Here is a 23,820-nt window from a genome sequence, read left to right as displayed (position 1 = left end):
GGCAGCAGTGAGCCAAGTGAAACTGGAGAGCTACTGCAGCTCAAATGTGGAGTACTCCCCTTAGGAGCATTTGTGCTCTCAAAAAGGATATGGGGGAAAAAAAGAAAAAAAGGGTTTCTAAAAACCTTAGGTATGTTAGTATGTCCCATTTCTTCCCAGAAACCAGAAATTGGGATTAATTCTTTAAGGAGCAGCATGGAATGAAAAGCAGATGGAGCATAAAGCATCTGATAGAAAGCACCAAGAGCAGAGGTGATGAAGACTGAGATTCCTGGAGAGTCCCAAAGCAGCAGTGTACCAAACACTGGGGATTTGAGCTATCCAAGTATCTGCACCCCAGACAACCACAGCTGCATCATCAAAGAGTTCTGAGTTACAAAGAGGCCTTTTTAGGATGGCTGGAGTTGCTCAGTCCTCAATCTGAGAAGCATCCTGGGGTTTTGGTTTAGGCAGATAAACAGATTAAGGGCAGGATGATAATAAGGTGTTTGTAGGGCCAGCAGATGTTTTGTCACTTGGTTTTTTTGTGGAACTGGTTTTTTGCACATGCTGCACAAAGCACCATTGAATTATCCCTACCCATCATGATCTGGGAGAGGAAAGAAAAGCATCATCTTGCTCTCTTTTTTTCCTGTTTTCCTCCAGATTAGGAATTTGTCCATTTTAGGTCTACTTTGGACTGTAGAAGTCTTGTAGATTTTACTGAACACCCAGGAATCAAAGAAGAGTTTTCCAGACTTTTGGTCCAGAACTTCAGCAATACGGATGGCTTGTAATAGATGCTTCCTAGCAGGAGTACCTGAGGATGAGCAATAGGATCCTGCTGAGCCTAAGAATACCTAAAAATTTTCCTTTTGAGTCAGGATGAACACGATTTGATGTGTAGTTTTCTCTTGATGACCACAACCTTTGTTTATTGGATTCTGCTTTCTTTTTTAAAGAAAAAGGTGTTACCTAATGTCAGCTGGTCTTGTCAAAAAGAAAAGCATCATCTTGCTCTCTTTTTTTTTCCTCCAGATAAGGAATTTATCAATTTTAGGTCTACTTTGGACTGAAGAAGTCTTGTAGATTTTACTGAACACCCAGGACTCAAAGAAGAGTTTTCCAGACTTTTGGTCCAGAACTTCAGCAATATGGATGGCTTGTAATAGATGCCTCCTAGCAGGAGTACCTGAGGATGAGCAATAGGATCCTGCTGAGCCTAAGAATACCTAAAAATTTTCCTTTTGAGTCAGGATGAGCACGATTTGATGTGTAGTTTTCTCTTGATGACCACAACCTTTGTCTATTGGATTCTGCTTTCTTTTTTAAAGAAAAAGGTGGTACCTAATGTCATCTGGTCTTGTCAGAAAGAAAAGCATCATCTTGCTCTCTTTTTTTTCCCTCCAGATTAGGAATTTATCAGTTTTAGGTCTACTTTGGACTGTAGAAGTCTTGTAGATTTTACTGCACACCTAGGAATCAAAGAAGAGTTTTCCAGACCTTTGGTCCAGAACTTCAGCAATACGGATGGCTTATAATAGATTTTTCCTAGCAGGAGTACCTGAGGATAAACAATAGGATCCTGCTGAGCCTAAGAATACCTAAAAATTTTCCTTTTGAGTCAGGATGAACACGATTTGATGTGTAGTTTTCTCTTGATGACCACAACCTTTGTTTATTGCATTCTGCTTTCTTTTTTAAAGAAAAAGGTGGTACCTAATGTCAGCTGGTCTTGTCAGATGGGCTCAAAGTGTCTGTGCATCAGTATTAAACCTCAATTAAACTGTAGGTTATTTTTTTTTAAAGTCTGAGGTTTGTTTGAGTGAAGGAGGGAATTCCACCTGGACTCAGCTATGAGGTTCCTGAAGCCCCTTCCAATTTCTGGCTCTTATTCTTCAGTGTGTATTTTCTGGTACAACCCTGAGGAATAAACATTTATGAATGTAGTGCCTGGGGGGAAATTTGAGGTGCCTGAGGTTTTTAGGATGAGCTTCAATGGTGTGTTCTGCTTTATCCCTTCACCTCTTGAGGAGGGAGAGTGAAGTTAAGAGAGGAGAGCTGAGATTTAGTCTGTTCCCTCCTATTTTTCTCTACCTGTGTCTTTGGCATTAAGCTGTGATAGGTGATAAGGCTTATCTGGTGATGTGGGTTCCTCCATGTCCTGCAGGAGGTCCTTAACCAGCTCCTGAGATTTAGACAAGTGTCTTCTGGCAGCATCCTTGAGATTTGGTGATGGTGTTTTGCCAGGAGGGAAATCTCCAAAGCTCCCTGTAATGCAGGAATGCTTAGAAGGAAGCCTTTGAGGCACTGGAAAAATGACACTCAGGACAAAAAAAATAGGATTTTTTGAATGGAAAAATGGGATTTGAAGAGCAGGTTTTGTCTTTCTGGTTGTCTAAAGTAGCACAGAGCTTAACCCTGCTAAAACATTGACTGTGGGTTGGATGGAGCATGTCCCAAACCTTGGACTCCCCACGTGGTTGCAGTGGTCACCTTGTTTGTCAGAGTTCCAGAGGGAAGAGGGGAAATGCAGGGATTGCAATCAGGCCTTTTCCCTTCAGTGCCTCTGCTGCCCTAGGTTAGAGGGTGGGGTAGCTTCTGCATCACTCTGCAGCAGGTTTCATTCCTGAAAACCACCTTGGTGCAAAAGTTCAGCTCCCACTTGCACCCTGACTTGGATGGTTCAGGACTTCATGACCTGGGTTGGCAGCTCTGATGCTTTTGAAGTCTCTCTTAGTGTCAGTGGTGGATGGGAAGGCATGAAAGAGGCATAAAAACATCTTGTTGTGTCTGTGGATGTTTCCTTCCGAGAGCTTTGCACTTCTTGGGAAACGAGCTGAAAGGAACAAGAGAAGGGAAAGTTCTGAGCCCTTGATTTGTTTCTTCATTCCTCTCTAGTCTGAGCATATGCTTGGCTTTTCTGCTCCAAAAATCAGTAACTGAGGGGGTTTCCTTTTCCAGCTCAGTTCTTAGCCTTGCTTGTACTCTAATTTACTCTTCCCAGGACTTCAGGGAAGATTCATCTTCTGTCCATCTGCAGAAAATTGGGCAGAGTCCAGCAGCTGCAAGTGAAACCCCATCTTGAGGTCATTAGTTTGTAGAGCTTTGAGATTTTTATGAACTCAACTTCTGAGCAGCAATCCTTCAATCCTTACTGTGTGTTTTGACTGCTGAAAGGTGCTTTTTTTTAATAATTTCTTTTTCAGTCAGGGCTTTGACACCTCCTGCTGCTGTGCTGCAGATCAGGATAATTAAACCTGCTTTGCATTGGCAATTTCAAAGAATTAGGAACATGAATAGTCAGATGTTTCCTAGAATGTCCATCTGGCTCAATTTTCATGCAGTAAATGTACAATTAATAGGCTCAAGGAGCTTCAGTCCCTGTCTCTTGGTAATTAACTTCTTGATGCAGCAAAGCAAGGCCAACTCTTACCCTCACCTTTCAAAACAAGGACGTTGCAGAAATTCAAGCAATTCAAGTAAAATAGAACTGTCAGGTTGATGAGCAGAATTGCTTCCCCCTGTCAACGTGTAGATGTACCTTGATTTCCAGGGATTGCTTCTGTAATAGCCACCTACTCACATTTCACAGCTGGACAAATGTACGTGGTGCAGTTGGAATGACACATTTTTCAGTGGCTTTTTTTTTATTTATGAGCCTGCAGCAGATGAAATGGCATCATCCTCCAGCCCACCTTCTTTTTACAGTGAGGTGATGTCAGTCCCTGGGTTGCAAAGAGACCCTGAAAACATTTAGCCAGATGCTGACTATAAAAAAGCAAATTGGGTGGAAAAAAAAAAAAAAGCAAAAAAGGTAAATTGTGGCTTGGGTTTGGTGCTTGGCTCAGGTCAACCTGTACCAAGGGGCAGAATTTGCTTGTGATTTTTAATTGCAATTAAAGAGGGATGAATCAGGTTTGTTTCATCTGCTGGAGTTATTCTCTCTGTTAGGAAGTGAATTTTGCTGCCTGCCCACCTGTAGGGATTCTTTGCTCCTTGTATCTCCTGGATAATGCCCAAAATCCTGCTGGTGCTGGAAGGCTTGGAGCCTGCCCTGGTGTTGGGATAAGGATCTCCATGATCAGGGAGGATTCCTCTTGGCTTTGCAAGGATTGAAGTTGAAAATAAAGCCAGGCACGAGCTTTTCACGGTGTCTTCCTTCCTCTGCCCTCTCATACTGGGGTTTATCTACCTGAAAGTCTTTTCAGAAAGCATCATATCACTTGTGTAGCTTTTTCTGCTCAGCAAGTAAGCTTTTTTTTTTCTTGCTCCTTCTCTCTTGCTCCTTCTCTCTTGCTCCTTCTCTCTTGCTCCTTCTCTCTTGCTCCTTCTCTCTTGCTCCTTCTCTCTTGCTCCTTCTCTCTTGCTCCTTCTCTCTTGCTCCTTCTCTCTTGCTCCTTCTCTCTTGCTCCTTCTCTCTTGCTCCTTCTCTCTTGCTCCTTCTCTCTTGCTCCTTCTCTCTTGCTCCTTCTCTCTTGCTCCTTCTCTCTTGCTCCTTCTCTCTTGCTCCTTCTCTCTTGCTCCTTCTCTCTTGCTCCTTCTCTCTTGCTCCTTCTCTCTTCCTCCTTCTCTCTTGCTCCTTCTCTCTTGCTCCTTCTCTCTTGCTCCTTCTCTCTTGCTCCTTCTCTCTTGCTCCTTCTCTCTTGCTCCTTCTCTCTTGCTCCTTCTCTCTTGCTCCTTCTCTCTTGCTCCTTCTCTCTTCCTCCTTCTCTCAATCTCTCTCCTTCTCTCTTCCTCCTTCTCTCTTCCTCCTTCTCTCTTCCTCCTTCTCTCTTCCTCCTTCTCTCTTCCTCCTTCCTATGATTTTTTTTTTATACTAGATGTTTCTGTGACCCTTTTCTTATGAATTACTTCAAACCTTTCAGGCATGGCCTCTTACTGCTCATGTTTGAAGGACTCCTTTATCTGAAAAGCAGAGTCACAGAGTCCTCTGAACAAGGATGTGACCCTCTCTAACTACAGAACTACCCCTCAGTCCCCTCTTTGTCCTGCCAAGTCTTTCCTTTCCTCTAAAGGTCTCAGGGACTGTGAGACAGGAGCCTGCAGCTCTTGGCCTCAACATCACATGAGCAAAAGTTTCATCTGTAAGAAGTAAATTTGGGGCTCTTGGGTTGCCAAGAGTGGTCAGGAATGTGGTCTGTGGTTTCTGAATCTTCACAATAAATTGAAAGGAATCTGCCCTGAGACAGCTGGTCCTGTGACTCCTGGAAGGTCAGGCTCATTTTTGTATGCTTGAGTAGCTCTTGTCAAGTTGCAGCCCCTGCCCTTCTTTTGAGGATGCTGAGCATCAGAAGCCCAATTGATGTCTGTTCCTCTCATGCCAGCAGAGGAACAATTGCAAAGTGTCCTTCTCCTTACACATCAGCTTTGATTTTTGGTCTTTGCACCCTTCTTCTCTCCTTATCTCTGCACTACAAATGGTGCAGAAAGCAGATGTAAGATAAGATCCCAAAGTCACTGAGTTGGGTTTTTTTTTACTATTTTTTTTCCAGTGATACAGTAAATCTGTTGTGGCAATGCCCAGATTTTCAGTGTTGCATCAACAACCTCTGTCCCTTCTCTGATCCAACTCCATGGCTTGTGGCTCCCTCAACAAGGGACCAATTCTAGGAAAAGCCTAAATATGAGAGATTTCAGAGGCAGATGGCTGTGTGAGATTTCCCTGCTCAGGAGACTTCCAGAAAAGGGAACTGAGCAACTCCAAGCTTGTCCAAGAGCCTCACATCAGTGGTGCCATCAAAGGTGATGGTCTGGACAGGCTGAAAACTGTTCCAAGATTTATTTTGTTTTTCAGGGGTCCTCCCTGGTGTATCCTCTCTAAAGAGGTTGGTGTGGGGAAAAACTTGTGTTCTCCTCGAGCAAAAGCAGCTGTTGTCATCTCTCATCCTTTCTCCTGTGTGACATGAGCTCACTGGGGATGGACATCAGTCCTGAAAACAGGAAAAGGAAGGGAAGCTACTTCAGAGGCCCTTAAATTCATATTATGACACTTTAATTCTCTTTCTGGCTGCTTTTGTTTTGGCCTGCTGTGGTTTTTTCCGATGGAGATGAGTGAGAGGGGGGGAGTGGATGGAAAAGAAAGAATCCATTCTTTCAGAAAGGCTTTTTAAAAAGCAAAAACTCTGGATGTAAGCATTCCTGACCTCTTGTGCTATTTGTTTTTGTAAGCCTGCTAGCACTAATTGCCTGAGCATTGCATAGCATTGATTCCAGCCTATAACCTTAGATTTCTGTCTTGGGAAAAATGAAGTGCTCCATGGGTTTCCTGCCCAGAGCATCATGAGTTGAGAAGATGACTGATCATCCTGAAGCTTGTTAGGGGCAGAACTCAGAATACCTATAAATTGGTATTAAAAAGGCCAGGGGATGGGGTGGGGGGGTTTATAAACCCTAAATTTATGGTTTATTCTTTGATCCACTTCCAAGCTTTTGGGGCTGGCAAAACTGAACACAAGGCTTTCAGGATTTCCTGTTTGGATGATGCCAGTAATATCTGTTGAAGGAGTCTGGTGGCATGTTGGAGCTTCTACTTCTGGTCCCAGATGAACAAAAGCATGTAATTGTGCATAAACAAATATTAAAAGACCTATCTGTATGTTTTAAGACTCAAGTGTGGATTGAATTTCTGCTTTTCAGCAGTAAAAGAACTATTGGTACCTATGGCTGCTGCAAGGAGGGCTCCAGTCCTTTGCAAGGGGACAGAACTAACATGACTTTAATTATGATTTACACCAGGTGTTATTGGAAACAACAAAGCTATAGGAAAATACATCACAACTATGATCTTTCTGTATTTTGCCTGCCTCCTTCCATCCATTGCCTTTGGGTCACTCAATGATGAAAACACCCGAGGAGCTATTGGTAAGTTGGTCAGGTTTGTGTTCCTCTTGTAGCATCCTGTGTACTCAAAGCTGGGCAGCTTCTGGTCACAGGAAATTCACTTTTATTTGATGAATAGAACACCACTGAAGGCTTTTTTAAATTGTGAAGTTCATGGCTTGTTCTCAGAAGACCAGAAAAAACCAAACCAAAACATTAATACTATTTTGGATGGTATGATCTGACTTGGATTGACCCAGATGTATGGTACCATATTTTTAAGTAATGTTCCCTTTCTCTAATTGCCTGCAGATTTTTCCTCCTACAAGCTCCTGTGCTTTTGATCTGAATTTGATGGGCAGTATCCAAACCAGTGGGATAGCAAAAGATTCTTTGCTCTATCTTGGTTGTGGCCCTCAAGTAGTTCATCCTGTTGGTACAGCCTAGAGGAGTCTTGGGTGAAATCCTGTCCTGAAGGCCTCCACCAACACTGGTTATGCTTTTATAGCTGTTTAAAATAAAATTTAAAATCAAAATTATCAAAAAAACAACAAAGAAAAAAGCTCCACCCAGCTGTCATAGTTCAGCATCTGGAAACCTGAGGGCAACCTCAGTTATTGGGACAAGTTTCTGGCAAAGAAACTTGTCACTTTGTTGTCAGATTGTCTCTCACCTCTGCACCCTTTAAACTTTGCTCTGTGAGTTATCCTTGGTCAGAAAGGTCTTCATTAAAAACCTTGTTTGTTTTCCTCCTTCCTAATTACCTGTAGATGTGAAGAAGACAATCTTTGGCCAGTGTATTGGGGGGATGCTTTATGCACTCTTTTCAGGGCAACCTCTGGTTGTCCTCCTCACTACAGCTCCTTTAGCACTCTACATTAATGGTAAGTCTGCTAAATGTGTACAGCAGAGCTGCTTGCAGTGGGTGGAATGGGACTTTGGATAAGAAAGAACCTTGCAATCCTGTTAGAGCTTTAGTTGGGTTTAATTTATCAGTATTAAATGGCTGCTATTGGTGCTGGGGGGAGGGGGGGGGGGTGAATTTAATTCAGATTTAGTTAAATTTGGTTTCTAAAGGAGTCAGTTTGAATAGAAAAGACATTTCCTGAGAATAAACCTTTCTTCTGCTTCAAGGAGGAAATTTTTTTTCATCTGATGGATTTCTCGTGGGGCTGCCTTGAGCCTGAGATCATGGGGTTTGTGGGGTTGGTTTTCCTGTTGGTCTGTTCAGGTGTGATCAGAGCTGTCCCATTCCAGCTGCAGGTGGGTATTAGTGAAGGAGCAAACCCAAAATCTATAGGAAGGATCAGCTGAGCCATGAGTAGCTTGAAAGCTTTAAGAGAGGGTTTTTCCCCAATGCAGTGACTGAGTTAACAAGGGGCAAAGCATGTGTGAGATCCCTTGCTCACCAGCATCCCAAAATGTCAAGGAGAGCAAATCCTAAGGGCTGGTTTTTGTGGCTGAGATCCCAAGGAAAAGGTTCTTTGAACAGTGTGGGAGAAAATTCTCCCAAGTGCTTCTTCATTTCTGGAGAAGGAAGGGGATGGGCAAGAGGAGAGCAGTTGGAGGTTGATCCAGGGTTTCTCCAGGGGTGTAAGAACAGGGATTAATGGTTTCTGCTCCAAGTGCATTGCACTGAAGGCTTGAAATTGGTTCTTTTTGCCATCAAGCAGATGGAAACCCCAGGGTGGTAATGACAAAAGTTTAATCTGACATACAAATGCTTCATTTTTGCAGTCATCCGAGGAATCTGTGATGACTACAGATTGGATTTCAGTGCTTTCTATGCCTGGATTGGACTGTGGAACAGCTTTTTCCTTGTGATCTACTCCCTCTTTAATTTCAGTCTTCTGATGAAGCTCTTTAAAAGGTAGCTATTTTCAAGAAGTCATTTTTTTCATCAGATTATTCAGCAAATGGGAAAATTACACATTTGACAAGCTCCTTAATTAACAAACTTGCCACCAAATGTATTTTGCAGGATGAGGCTAGCAGAATTTCACTTTATTGTTCCAGTTTGAAAGAAGCTTTTAGAGAATCACTGAGTTTTGTTTCCTGAGTTGAAGTCTAACTAAAATCAGTGTAATTTCATGCAAATGAATGAATATGCTGATTTTTTTTCCTCTGAATAGAGTTGAACTCTGCTATATTTAATTCCTGGTATTTTTCCACAGGTCAACAGAAGAAATAATTGCACTTTTTATATCCATCACATTTGTGCTTGATGCCATCAAAGGTATAACTAAAGGTAAGCCTTGTGACAGGGGTTTTTGGTGCAGCTCTCTGCTTTTGCTGCCTTGTCAGGAAGGCTGCAAATATGCTTGATGTTTGCTTGTTCCATGTTTGCTGAGGGTTAAAAAAAAATAAAATATGAGACTGAAGCAGCCCTTTGTCAGCAGTTTACCTGGATGTGAGCAATCTTTTTGGTCTTGGCAAAAAATAAAAAAAGCCCAGGTTAAATGCAGTGCATCTAGACCTCTCTTTTGCCATATAATTAAAATTACATAGAAGGGAGCTGAAAAATGGGTGAAGTTTGCCTGCTCTTCCATGATCTCTCAGACCTTTCTTCCATGGCAATGTAAAGGCTGCAGCACCTTCCAGCATGCTCCTGGAATTATTCTGCCTTTCCCAGCCCCATGGTCCCTATTTTAGGGGTTATATTCCTGGTGAGTATCCATGAGCAGCCTTGGGGTTTAACAAACTTCTCTGGCACCTCTCTTTTCTCTGAGCTGGACTGGCAGGAGGTATTTGGGAAGGTGAAAGACACTGGGAGAAATGCCACGTGGATGGTAACCTCTCTGTTTCATCCCAGTGAGGAACTGGCCACGTCTGCATTCCTTGGTGATGACAACCTCTTGTCCAACAGCCCCAAAGCTCAGGTTATCCTTTGAAATCCCACTGAACACAGCCCTTGCTTTCAGGATTCTCAGCTCTTGCTCATTCCCATGTCTTGATTGCACCTTCAGGGAGCAGCTTTGACACTGCAAAGCAAGTTTTGAAGTGAGAGATTTTTTTTCTCCCTCTATTTGGAATCCTTCATTTGGCTCCTTGGGCATATGCTTGGGTTGTGCAATCAGAGTGGGTGTTTTTTCTCAGCACAACACCTGCATCTTTCAAATAACTCTCCTTACCCAAAGCTTGGTGAAGGAGAAGCTGTTCTAGGGAATTTTTTTTGCTTTTTTTCCTTCCTTACTGCATAGCTCAATGTGTGCTGTTAGTGTTCTGCTCTAGAGGAAGGAGGTGACCTCCCAGTGGCCCTAAGCTGGTTCCTTAAGGGGCTGTTCAGCTGCTCTGTGAAAATTAATAAATGGGAATCTTCACAACCCTTCTGTGGCAGAGAGCAGGTTTCCCATAGCAGGGCAATGAGATGTACAGAAAGGATCCCCAGGCTCCCAGAAATCTTCAAGGAACAGCTCCGAGGATTGCCGTGGGGGCAGGAGAGGATGCTGGAAGTTAAATAGTCTAATTAGTCAATGAGTGTAATTTTCCCTTCTAGTTGGGAAGGGCTGAGTTTATAGGAAAAATGGTCATAAAATCAAACCAACACTCCTCTGGTTTGCCAGCTCGTGTTGGCCTGAGCTGTGTCTGGAAGTGTTCAGTGTTTGAACAGATGGAACCCCTGGTCCAGCCACATTCCCTGTTGCAGAAGGACACGGATGCTGTCAGGCACAGGCTTTATCCTTAACCCTTTCAGTGCTCATACACATGACACCAGTGCAGCTCCCAGCCCCATGCTTATCTTCCAAACACCTTCCAGGAGTGCTTTTCACTCCTCTGCTGTAGCAGGAGGTGATGGTTTTCTGTAGCAGGAGGCGATGGTTGCTGCTGCCATCTCCCCTTCCCACTGAAAACTTGGAGCAGTAAAGCAGAAAGAGAAAGGTGGTGCCTTCTCCAGGCTGTTAAATATATCCTGGGAATGATCAGCCAGCTGACAGCACCTTTGGGTTTGTGTTCTGGTGTGTTTTCCTCAGCCTGATCACTGCCTGGTTTTGCAAGGTGCTTGGAGACGTGCAGGAAAATAAGTGGGGAGGGACTGATGGTGTCCAGAGGAATCCATCCCTGGGTGTTTGTGCTGTCCTGGTGACACTTTGTTTTCCCCCTGTGGCCCTGCTGCCAAAGCTGTTGTTTGTTTGCTATTGACCCCTGCTCTCTGCAGGAAACAGAGGTGAACTGGTGCTGCAGACAAAGCCAGTTCATGTTGTTGGAGGGAATTGAGCCTGGACTTGGCTTGGGAACAGCCACCAGCAAGGGCACCACCTGCTTTGCAGCTTTCTCTCAATTCAGGCAACAAGATTCACTCAGCTGGGTTATAAAAGCAAACCATGAAGGAATCAAATACTTCAGAACAAGTCTGTGGTGAAGGATAAAGGGGAAATTGCTTTACTTAAAATGGAAGCAAAAAATCCAAGTTTCTTCCCCTATATCCAGGACTGGTGGGAGCAATCCAAGGTAGTTTTGAGGTGGGTGCAAATTAAAGGGAGGTGGATTCAGTCAGGTTGAATGCAGAGTACCAAAGATGTGTTTAGCCCTATCATAGCCAAGGGAGGGGGAAATTCATTTCCCAAAGGAGAAAATTCACAAAACCCAAAGCAAAGTAACTGAATTCTTTTTTGTTCCAGCCCAAATATAAATACAGAGGCGTGCAAATGCTTTCTGCATAGTTGCTGGGTTGTGTGTGCTGTTGGTTTCTCATATGCTCAGGAATAGTGTGTGCCTCCAGGACTTAGGAACATTTAGGGTCAGCTGAGCTGGTAACCATGCTTTTTAGCTCAGCCCAGCTGCTAATCCTCAAGAAATTCTGCCACAATCATTTCTGAGGACAAAAAAAAATACTCTGTGTATCTCTATTGAGAGCTGGAAGCTCCAAGTCCTCCAGCAACCTGTTCAGTGCTGATGTACAGGTCGTGTCAGTGCTCTGTGCCTCAGAGCACTTTACCTGTTTGCAAAGCAGGCATGGGTGTCCTGCCTGGGCTCAACGCAGCTGCCAGGATGCAGGGATGAAGTTTTGGCAGAGCCTTTATGCCAAGCACACGATGTAGGAACAGCCAGTGGTGATGGAGGTGGCAAAGAAAGTGCTGGGGGAAACTTTCTCATCCTTTAGAAATGCAGTGGTCTCCTCAGTTCTGGCTGCTGCCAGCAAACTGAAAGCTTAAATCTTGAGCTTCTGTGGTCTAAATTCCTCTACAAAATTGGGGAATGTGAAGTAACCAGTCTTTGTACTACAACCCCTACCCCATCCATTAGTTGGATGCCCAGATTCCTTTTAAAAGGTGGAAGCAGAAGGGTTATCATCACCCCTCTTAAAACACAGGGAATTTTACATTGGGATGAGCTCCAAACCAGCAGGAACACAGAGTGTGTTTCAGCCAAATTCAGGGGGGTGGCAAGTACCACATATGCTTTGCAATAATATTTACACTTTGTTTTGCTGCTTTTCAAATAATTCACTTACAGGTTGTTCCCCCTGCTTTCCTTCTAGCTGCTGCAGAGGGGAAAATTAACAAACTGCAAGATGATTTGGGGGTGGGATGGTAGGGTGAGCTTTATAGCTCCAGATTGTTGGGTTTTACCAGAAGAGAATGGTCCTGCCCTAAATTTTTGACCTTCCCTTTGTGGAGCTTGAAGGGAGAGTTTGAAGCAAAGAAGGGTAAAGGGACTTCAAGAGTTAGAAATTATTTCCATCCTCCTCTATTTCCCCACTGGTATGGGGGAGAGTGGGTGCTTCTTACTGCCCTCTGCTCATGTTCCATGGGATTATCAAGCTTACAAAGCCCAGCCCCATCTTTTTTATTCTGTTCACTCCTTGCAGCACCTCAAGCTCTTTTTTCCCCAAATCATCCCCAAAACCACATTTACATGCTTGGAGCCAATCAATGCCCTAAAAATGGGAACATAGCTGTCTAAATGCCCAAAAGCATGAATGTATTTACAGCTGTAAATTAAATAAATACCCCTGAGCTAACCTAGAACATGGACGGACAGTTTCAGAGGCATCTCAGGGTGTTTCACTTCCCAAGTTTACTTCAGTAACTTGTTTTCAGTTTGCTGTGTAAGTTTCAATGTTCTGCCAGGTTTTGCATATCATCAACACTTAGCTTTAAAATCTGGACCAACCTTGGAGGAAAAGTCCTTATTGCATGTTTTGTGTGCATTTAAGGAGCTGGGCAGCTTGACTGCTCTTAAGTTTTCTCAGCAATCATGATGGAGTTTGTTTACCAGGCTGCTGAAAGTAGGTATCTTTTTGACATATATAAATATTTAAGAGCAGTGGTTCTTAGGAGGAAAAAAAAAAACCAAAAAATCATGTAAATAACTAGCACTGGAAGTATTGCTTTTGAGAAATTAAGCTTTCCTTTATTAAAGTAAGTGAAAAATAAATTTCCCAAGTGCTGGCTTTGTACGAGCTCTCCTGGCTTCTTCTCCCAGGTTTGAGGAGCTCTAGGAGCATAATGTTAACACTGCATGATCAAGCAAGAGCAAACCACTTGATTTTTACTTGCTTTGACTGTCACAAACCTATCCTAATGCTTGCCTGTTGGTTGTTTGCACAGTTTTTAAGAAATATTACTACCATGGGCGCACAGGAGACATTTACTTGGAAAAAGCACGAGCTAATGCTATTCCAAGCCTCGGCATCAATACCACCTTCTTGATGAACTCATCAGTGAGCAGATCCATGTCCCTAGAGAACCAAACAGGCACCCATGATGTGCATTATGGGCGTGAAACCGCCGTCCTTAGTCTCATGTTGATGTTGGGTACCCTTTGGCTTGGTCATACGCTCTATCAGTTTAAGAAAAGGTGAGTTGCTTCAGCCTTGGAGCTCAGGCTCCTGATTGTTTCATGTTACCCGGGAGGAATCTCTCTACTGGGTTAGGTTTTCATGGTGTAACCCAGAAAAAACCCAGGTGGAACTCTTCCCTTTGTGGTGAACTCTTCCTTTTGACTTGGCCACCTGGAAAATGATAGGAGCAGCACAAAATGTTTGGTCGCTGGATGATGCTCTCCCATGTTTGGTTTGGTGTCACAAGTGGCTCTTTGGAAAGCTTTGGGTCTGCCATGTATTTCATGTTGGAACTCCTGTAGCTTCCCCCAGACAGGAATTGAACCACTCTGGGAGAGCAAAAATCTCTGGTGCTGGAAGGACTCCTGGGAATTGGGTGTCCAGCTCTGATCTGGGTTTTACTCCCATTGCCCTTTTAGTTAGAAATCCTTGAGTAAGCAATTAAACTGAAGTGGAAATTAGACACAAATTGGTGCTTGGAGGTATTTTTTTCTAGCTTGTATCTTAGTTTCTTGATGGGTTTTGCTTATTCATTCATCAACCTTTAAAGGCTGTAGATTCCTGAGGATTGAGGGCTGAATGAAAGACTAATTCTCCACTCCAGATACCTCTTTAAAATTGGACTAAATTGTCACTTGTTAAAGCATTAGTGTTATCTGGACTGAGTGATTGTCTCTACTCTGTGGTGTTGATGGAAATTTATTTATTTTTTTGTCTTTAAATTGCAGCCCATATTTACACGCCACAGTCCGTGAAATTCTGTCCGACTGTGCCTTGCCCATCTCAGTTCTGACTTTCTCTGTTGTGGGTTCCTACATCTTCAAGGAAATTGAAAGTAAGTCATATTTTTATTCTCTGGAATACTGGGGGAAGCTGTTCAGGGTGCATGAAGAAGAGAAATGAACTCCCAGAAAGGTTTTGCTCAAAAGTAATCAAGGTCTAATAATTTCACAAATCCTATCTGTACCTCCCACCACCCTGAGAGCTTGAATGTACTCAATATTAGGTTTAATTCATTCAAAACACTCATCAAATGAGGCCAAATCAAGTTTTTTCTCTAGATAAATTATCTCAGTGTGTCTTTTAATTTCAAACTGATTTAAAGTGTGTATCTCTTGCAATAAAGAGGATCAACAACTTCTGGCAGAGCAATCAGCAGGCAGGAAGGGTTTTTGCCACTCGTGCAGACGTAGAGTTGATGATCCTGGTCTGTCCTCTCTGTCTCCAGTTTACCTTTTCCTAATTTAGGTGGAATGGTGCAGAGCATCTGGGCAGTTCTAAGCTGCACAAGGAAATCTAAAAATGAGACACCATTCATTGGCCAAATAGATCAGCTTTTCCATATCAGGAAGTGATAATGGGGACAGGAATTGCATTGTCCTGTGGTGACGTGAGTGGGTGATGTGAGGAAATGTATGGAAACAAATAAGAAATGGCTTTTTTTTTTTTTTTTTTTTTTTCTGATGGCCATTCCATCCAGTTGGATTGTAATAGAATGTGTCGCCATGTGTGATTTATCCCTAGCCAAGGATTTCTTCCAATGGCAGGAAAATAGGGGCATGTTGCACAGCTTGTTGGCTATGAGGAAGTTTGAAACCTCCTCGTTAAGTTGATGAATTGAGCAGGAGGAGTAGTTAGAAGTCAGGTTTTCTAATCTAGAAAGTACCTCACATCTGTGGAAAGCAAGTTTCCCTCTTTTGTTTTGCTCAAATGTATGGAATGCCTCACTAGAACTAGCAGTAATCTGTCAAATCAGGATGGCAGCCAAGTTCTAAGAGGATGGAGGAAAAAAAAAGCAGCCAGGTGAGCCTGTCCCCTCCAAGCCTTCTGGTTCCCACATGCCAGCCCATCAGGTCTGGTTTGCAGCATTGGTTTCCCCATAGTTTGTGGTGTGGGTAAAATGTTACTTGGGTCCATGTAGATGATTAGACAAGAAGGTGCCTCCTAATATCATTTTCCTCTTCTTTCCAGTGTCCAAATTTAACTACAACCCATCTGACAGCTTGTTTGTTCTGGCCCCCGTCCAGTCCCTCTCCATCTGGTCAGTGATGAGTGCCATGGGGCTGGGGTTCCTCCTCTCCATGCTCTTCCTCATAGAGCAGAACATCGTGGCATCACTCACAAATGCCCCAGAGAACAGGTAATAACTCCTACTACTCCTCTTCTTTGTGGAGGGGAACATTCTTGAGTCTCCTCCCAGGACCTCTTCAGTTTGTCTGAATATTGGAAAAGGTGTTCTGGATGTGTTTTTCAGAACTACAGGTGTCAGAGAGGAAAGTAATCCTACGGCTTACATGGTCCCCAGAACCCAATATTGTGGCCGTGAGTCAAAAATGTAAAGTATCAATGACCTCTTGACCTCAGCCTGCTGCTTTTTTGCCCAGGGGTGGCTGGTACACAGATAATTTGTACAGTTTTAGGTCTGCTGGATATAACTTGGGATGTTTGGGAAGAGCCTGACCCATGTGGACACTTCCATTGCTCTTGCAGTAGAGGATAATGTAGAGAGACATTGTCAACCAGGTGCCTCGCACCAGAGTGAGCTGAGGTGCCTTCTGTGGGTGTGTGTCCCACCTTTATTGGCCCCCTGGTCTTGCTCATGCCCAATGGGGGCCTGTCCTAATCAGGCACAGGTGGACTCACACCCACTCTTTGGCAACTCAAGGCACCTGGTTGACAATGTCTCTCTACAGGATAATTTTTGGAAATGAGGAGTCAGTGACCTGAATAAATGTCCTAGCATGATGTGCTGCAGCTGAGCATCAGGAAGGTGTTTGGAGCTGTTAGTCTGGAACTGAAAAAGTGGAAGTGAAGCAGAACCCTGACTGATAGGTCTGATTTATGTGCAAACTTGAGTCAAGATGTTGCTCTCTTAAAATATTCCCTCTGATGTTTCTGTGCCAGCTGCAGTCAGATATGCTGGCAAGAATGAACGTGTATAACTTCTTTCCAGGGAAACTACCATGTCTCCAAGGATTTTTTTTGCTGATGTAATGCGTGGGAGGGTTCTCTCCTTGCATAACATACATTAGCATTCTCTGCAGCTGGAGTGACACTCAACTGGGGGAAAGAAGACAAGCTCACATTCAGTTGTAATAATTCAGTTTTCTTTGACCACTTGATTTTTCCTTTTATCTTGATTATTTCCCTCTAAAGTGGTGCATAAATCAATAATGTAAGTGGGTCATCTCTTGGCTTAGTGTCTTCTAAACTCTTGGTGTTTTCTACTAGTGTGTAAAATATTCTTTGGAGTTGGTCATAGTGAGTTGGTTTGGTTTGGGGTTTTGTTTGTTTTTTTTTTTTTTGATGCCTTATTACAGGGCTGAGGTGTTGTGCAAGTTAGGTATCAGGAGATGGTATTTTAGAGACTGAAAAACCTGGCCTTCACACCTTGTGGTTTGTGGTACCATCATGGACCATCCATGGAGCAAACCATCACCAGCAGCCAAGTGGAGAAAATGCTGTTTGGTGTCTTAGGAAATACAGTGCAAATACACTGATGTGCTTTGGTGAAGGACACCCCACACTTGTGGGGCAGTCCAAGGAATATTGGGCTGGTTGGAAATGACACCCAGATCTTGGTGTGTGTGTGTGTGTTGATGCAGCTGAGCTGAGTGGAACCTCTCCACTGGTCAGAGCAGACCATACAGGGTGCTGTAAGACTGCAACCAGTGTCCCAAGGGAACAAAGATGTTGCTGCTCTTAGCTGTTTGGCCTTTGTACATAGAAAGGACTCTGAAAAGGGCTGGCAGGACAATCAGATGGTAACCCTGGGGGTGCTTTTGCTCTGAGAAAGCAGCAAGTGAGCAGGGAGCTTGCTTTCAAAGGTTGAGCCAACACAGGAAACGTGGTTCCAATCCCACCCTTCCTGCCAGCACCTTCCAGCTTCAGAGGCATTGCAAAGGAGACATCTACCTGACCTAGTCACCCCGTGGCCTTTTCAGTCAATAGAGGTGAGCACTTCCAGTGAGATGAGTCTTTGTTCCCAAGCTCAACCCCACCCAAGATTGCTGCAGCCCAAACAATGGCATCAGCTGCTCTTGGAGACAGACACAAGGCAGAGATCTTCACGTGCTGTGCCACATCTGTGAGCTCCATGCACCTTATGTCCTAGGTCCTTGGGTCTCATGGCTCCAAGTTTCTGCTTGGGCACTGAGTGGAGCTGGTTTGGGTGGCATTAAAATTTAGAACAGCCCCTGTGGAAGACTTGGGAGCATTGGTGGATGGAAAGCTCAGCATAAGCCAAGAACTGCACTGGCAGCCCAGAAAGCAGCCCAAGTCCTGGGCAGCATCACCAGCAAGGTCAGGGAGGGGACTGTCCCCCTCTACTTTGCTGACACCCCCCTGCAGTCCTGTGTCTGGTTCTGGGGTCCCCAACACCAGAAGGACATGGAGCTGTTGGAGCAATTCCAGAGGAGGGCATGGAGATGCTGGAAGGGCTGGAGCAGCTCTGGAGCCAGGGGCAGAGTTGGGGGTGTTCAGCCTGGAGAAGCAGAGGATCCAGGGAGACCTTAGAGCATCTTCCAGTGCCTGAAGGGGCTGCAGGAAAGCTGGGGAGGGACTTGGGACAAGGGCTTGGAGGGATGGGATGAGGGGGAATGGTATCAAACTGGAAGAGGGGAGATTCAGGTTAGATGTTAGGAAGAAATTCTTTGGTGTGAAGAGGGGAGATTTAGGTCAAACATTAGGAAGAAAATCTTTAATTTGAGGGTGCTGAGCCCCTGGTTGCCCCCAGAAGCTGTGGCTGCCCCATCCCTGGCAGTGTTGAAGGTTGGATGGGGCTTGGAGCACCCTGGGCTGGTGGGAGGTGTCCCTGCCTATAACTGAGGGGTTGGAACTAGGGGATATTAAAGGTCCTTCCTTTCCAACTCAAACCATTCTATGATTCCATGGTTCAGACACCCAAATTGTGCTCCCTTTCTAGTTGATCATGCCTGGAGAGCAGTTCAGCTGATCTCTTGTGTTTCATTAGGGTGACAAAAGCTCTGCCCAGGCAGAAACTCAGCTCTAGACCTACCTTTAAGCAAGGTATCCAACTCTGAGAGCTGAATCCTTCTCCAGCCTTTTTCTGAACCTTACTTATAGTACCTGTTGGCACCAGGTGGGTATATTCAGGAATGGGGCATGCAAAAAAAAAAGATAAAGGTTCAACTGGTTGTGAGTTCAGTGTTAGCAAGGACTCTGTGTAGTCCTTGCAAAGTGAACATGGTCAGGTTCAGTGGTGAAGGGTCCCAATTTCCCCCTCCCCTAAGAAATAAAATTCCCCAAAGCAAGGAGCACATCTCCTTGGTTGACTTCTGAGGAGCTGCAGCTTCATGAATTCATGGCCCCTTTTCTTATCATGCAGAAGCAGCTCCATCACTGGGGGATTCCTGAGTCATACGGAGCACATCTTCTGCTGGTGGGGAAGGAGGGGAGATAAGGGTTAAAAACCAGATGGGTGGGAAGCTTTGGTGTGAGGAATTTGCCAACCTGTGCCTGGGTTTCCACTGCTCCCCAGGTGTGCTGTGCCAGCAGGTAGACACATCTGTGGGAAAGATGCAGTAAATGGAGTGGCAAAACGTTGATGCAATTTTAATGGGCTGTTATTTTAGTGTTATTTTTTATTTGCCTTTCTCCTCAGCCTTGTTCTTTCCAGGAGATGACTGCTTTGGGAGCAAGCCATCAAGTTTTATTACCATTCATGTAAAGCAGGGGGAGTGTGAAATCATCCCAAGGACATAGAAATGCACTTGGGTGTTGGGGATTAGAGCTGGGGTTCAGGAAGAGCATCCTCTTGCAGTTTGTAACTTCTGTCAACTCCAACCTCCTTGCAGGTTGGTGAAAGGCACAGCTTATCACTGGGACCTCCTGCTCGTGGCTCTGATCAACATGGGGCTCTCAGTTTTTGGTCTCCCCTGGATCCATGCTGCCTTCCCCCACTCCACCATGCACGTCCGTGCCCTGGCCTGCGTGGAGGAGAGAGTGGAAAATGGACACATCTATGAAACGTAAGTGGGAATTTGGGGTCTTTTTGTGGCTTCCTAATCCTTTGGGTATGGTGGGTTGGGGAGTGAGCTTCTTGTCTTGAAGGGTCTACAAGATATGGAGGTGGAAGGGAGATGAACACAAGTTGAAGCCACCTTGGTCAGCGTGGCTCCTGACCCCTCTTCTTTCCCCTTTCCCCAAACTCCTTATTTTTAGGACAGCCACAAACTTTCTGTTCCCAGCAGTGGCTGGTGGCAGCCTGCAGGGTTTCCATTTTGCAGTGGTAGTTGTCCTCTGGAAGAGTCAGCCCCAAGGCCTTCCTCAGGTTTATCCATGTGGAAATGCTGAGGAGATGCTTTGGCCAGATCTTCCCAGCTGTCTTCACCAGAAAAAATCCAGTCTGATTCATTGCTTGAAACCTGTCTGGTGGTTATTACAAAGGGCAGGAAAAATGCAGCATTATTCTAGTTTTCCCATAGCATCTTCCACCACGTTTCAGGGAAGGTGAGAAGCTGATTAAATTCTCTTTGTTTTTAAGCAAAAGCAACTCTGAAGCCCTGCCTGAGTCACAGCTTTCTCTGTCATATCTGTTTTTTTACTCTTCTGAGTTGTCCAACATGCTCTTATCTGGGATGTATTAAAAAAAAAATAAATTAAAAGCTGATTTCTTATGAAACCAGTTCCGGAACAGAGATTATCTGGTCTGTTTGATCTCAGGCTGTTACAGTTGAGTGCTTTTAGCTCAGAAGTGGTAATTTCCACTCACGTGCCATTAGTTTCAATTATCCTGTCTTGGTTTCCACTTTCAGGGTTGCCACTTATCAGAAGTGAGGCTAAGTGGTCATTTACTTTGGGGAATGGAGTGGGTCTGTCTTTTAATTTCAGTCTGGCCTTCATACTTACTGTTCTTGGGGCCAGCTGGCCCAGCCTGACCTGGCACAGCTGCTTTTTTGGGTTGCTGGGGGAGAGATTTCACCTTCTACATCTGGAAATTCTCAGTCCTGCTGCTCCCTGTGATGATTTTACAAGATTTTACAAGACCCTTCCTGGGAGATCAGTCCCTTGAGCTTGTAATCCCATTAGTACGTGTTGGTATTAGTTGTTTCCACAACTAGAGCTGTTTGGAATAAATCCTAAACCTTATTTTATAAAGATTGTTTAGAAATAATTTTGTATTTTGAGTTCTAGGGTTTTAATCCACACCCTGGCTCTTGGTACCCATGAATCTGCTCTGGGCCACCTCTGCTTACTCATTTCTTTCTGAAATGCAGAATTCACCCACTCCCGAGCCTCCCTCCTGTGTCTTCTCTTGTGAATTTTGATCCTTGGTGGTTTTTATCCTTTTTTTCCCCCCCACTGTCTTTATTCTTCATTCTGCCTTATCCTGAACGAAGTCAAGTCCCCTGCCTGACTTCAGGACCACCTTCTGCCCTTGTCCTCTGCTTCTTCTCCCAACTGCCCCAAACGATCCCAGGAGAGCTCTTTTTTGGCCAGGATGACCCAGGGCTGGTTCAGTGATCATCATGAAAGGGCTGAGGGATGCCCTGATCACCCCAGGTGTGTTCCTTTCCAGCACATCTCTTCCTCTGCTCCAGGCAAGTCAATAGGTAACCGAGTCAGCTGGGTGTTGGGAATGAGGATTTCCCAGTTATTTGAACTCCCTTGGAAGCTTTTTGTTCTCTGCAAAGCACTGAGCTATAAACCAGGAGGCTTCCAGCAATGCTATCACCTTGGTTTGGTGTTTTTTTTTTTCTTTTTTTACTTAGCCAGCTCTGCTAAAAAAAGGTAGGAACTGAAGGTCAGCTAGAAAATCAGGAGTTGTTTCAGCACTGGCTCCCTTGGCAGGCTCCTTTCCTGCACTCAAATCCAAGCTCTCAGTGAGGGGGGATGATGAGATAAACAAGGATAAAGACCTGTCACAATGAAAGCAAAATTCTTCTTCTTTACTATAGAACAACCACTTAAATTTCACATGGCACTCAGCAAATAGGCTCCCATTTCCTCACGTGGAGGTGGTCAGGAATGGCTAATCCCATACTAGCTGGATTGAGAGGATTCTGGGGAAAAGAGCCTGGATTATGCTCTTTAATCTCCATTCATTACTTCATTTCCATTGCAGCACAGGATTTCTGGAGCTGTTTCCTCAGGAGCCAAACCATGTGCAAATTTCTGGATTTCCTCTGGTGCCTTACTGACTGTTCTTGGTGTCCTTACCCTGGAAATAAGATGCTTAAATCGACAAAAGAGCAATTTGAGGCTGGGAACTTCTGCTTTAAAGATGCTTAGTTGGGTCAATTATCAGCAGTTTTAATTATGTTCTGATCAGAAATTCCAAACTGCTTCAATAAGTGGCATTAGCAGGAGCTGAGAGGAGTATTTGCAGTACATCTTGTATGGGATCAAAGACTCCTCAGAGCAGTGATTGCTGCATCCCCAAAAGATGATAAGCAGCAAGTTTTATGAGCTTGAAAAATCCATTACCAAAGGGCTGCTGCTCTGAGCTCATCTTCTGCTTGCAAAGTGACATTTGATTGAAATGTGATGGCTTCATATCTAATTTTGAGTCTGAGCTCTTTTTGGTTTCCATGACTTCACTTGCTGGGAACCTGGCAGAGTTGTGTGTGCATGGACTGACGTTTGCAGGTCAAGAGCTTCCCCAGCAGAGGGTGAAATCTTTGCCTGAAATAAGAGGTGCAGGTTCCCCAGGGATGAAGCTGTCCCTGGCTGAGGCTAAATCAGGGAATCCATCCCTTCCCTGGCTGAGGCTAAATCAGGGAATCCATCCCTTCCCTGGCTGAGGCTAAAGCAGGGAATCCATCCCTTCCCTCCTGCTTCCTTGGGCCACTCGAGAGGCTCAGGGTTGTTCTGGCAGCTCTGCAGGGGTCTGACCACTTCTTATCAGACTTCCAAAAGCCTGAATTAAAATTTGCAGCTGCTTTTTAAGCTGTTTGGTTCTCTCAGCTCTGAGACTTCAATCAGCCCTGGAGGTGGTGATGCAAAAGGTGTCAGATTCTATCCACTGAGGGGATGTCCCTGGCCAGAGCAGGCTGCAGGTGACACTGAAATGCTCATCTCTCCCATCCCTGGGTTTCTCCAGGCATTAGCAGGGAATTCTTGACATAAGGAGGATCTGAATAAAATCAGTGTAGCAGGAGGAAAGCTGTAGTTCCTGCTCTTTAAACCTAGCCAGAAAGAGAGAGGTTACTCAGAGGTTACCACCTCCTGTTCCTCTCCTGTGCATTCTTTCAGTAATCCTGGATAACACCTAAGTCCTGTCCCATTATTCACCAAGAAATTCAAGTGGTGGCCTCTGGATTTGGTGTCCTGTTTGTGACACCTCTTGTTCCTTTGGGCTCATGATTCTTCTGGTTAATTCTGCCCCGTTATCCAAACCCTGAGAGCAAGGCTTGGGCTGCTTCCCTTCTCTCTCTAAATACAGGTGGGGAAGGCTCCTCCATCCCCACACCTTCATTTTACTCTTGAATATATGAACAGATTTGAAGACCAACCTGACTTTACTTATAAGCAAGACTCTCAGAAACTTAATCTTGGAAAAATTCAATAGGAGGCAATCTTTATTTAGGACAGAAGGGATTACAGAGTCCCAGCAGTGCATATGTAAAAGAGGGAAATGTGGTTTGGTAGATCTCTTGTGTTCATCTTCAGAGTGGTTTGTGCCCAGGGTTAATTTGGAATATCAGGTCTTGCAGTCAGGGAATGAGGCCACTAGATGCCACCCAAACAGCCTATGGACAAGAATTTCTCCTGGTAGGAGGGGGATTAACTCACTATTTTATCCACCAAATTGGTGGTTTTATCTTCTGGAAAAAAAGTTACACCAGGAACCCTCCTTTTCTCCATTTATAAGTAGTCTTGAAAGATGAGGGTTTTCTTTCCTCCTGTTGCTTCTTGTAATTCTTCTTCTTTTATTTGTTTTTATTTATTTTTTTAAGCAAGTAGATGCTCACAGGTTTAGCTGAAGTGAAAAGAAACCAAAGCAACCTCCCCTCACCCTCTACCTATCCCCCCCAAGCAGTCTCAGAAAATAGCTGCATGCTTTCCTCTCAGGCTATTTTTTTTTTCCCCAACCCCCATGTCAGCTCTGCAACATTTGCATGAATTAATTACAGGTTTTGCATGGCAATAGGCAATTTGCAGCCCAACTGCTCTTATCCACAGCAGAATGAAATGTATAGCTCCCTGCTCAGCTTTCCCTTCCATGCAAACAAGGAGATCCTCGTGTACATCAGAAATGCTGATGTGCAGTC

At 44.4% G+C, this 23,820-nt stretch overlaps 1 protein-coding gene across 1 annotated transcript in view; it reads left to right on the top strand.

Annotated features, from left to right (window-relative positions):
* SLC4A11 (solute carrier family 4 member 11) overlaps nucleotides 1–23,820 on the top strand; it is a 100,424-nt gene that overhangs the window by 62,346 nt on the left and 14,258 nt on the right. Inside the window, 8 exon segments of the mRNA XM_030450641.1 lie at nucleotides 6,718–6,843; nucleotides 7,572–7,685; nucleotides 8,539–8,671; nucleotides 8,976–9,049; nucleotides 13,353–13,602; nucleotides 14,314–14,420; nucleotides 15,557–15,725; nucleotides 19,402–19,575. Coding sequence (XP_030306501.1) covers nucleotides 6,718–6,843; nucleotides 7,572–7,685; nucleotides 8,539–8,671; nucleotides 8,976–9,049; nucleotides 13,353–13,602; nucleotides 14,314–14,420; nucleotides 15,557–15,725; nucleotides 19,402–19,575 — 1,147 coding nt within the window.

Source organism: Calypte anna, chromosome 4B, assembly GCF_003957555.1.
Source record: "Calypte anna isolate BGI_N300 chromosome 4B, bCalAnn1_v1.p, whole genome shotgun sequence".
NCBI classification, from domain to species: Eukaryota; Metazoa; Chordata; class Aves; order Apodiformes; family Trochilidae; genus Calypte; species Calypte anna.
Note: the sequence above shows the minus strand (reverse complement) of the source record. Positions and strands in the feature narration are given on the sequence as shown.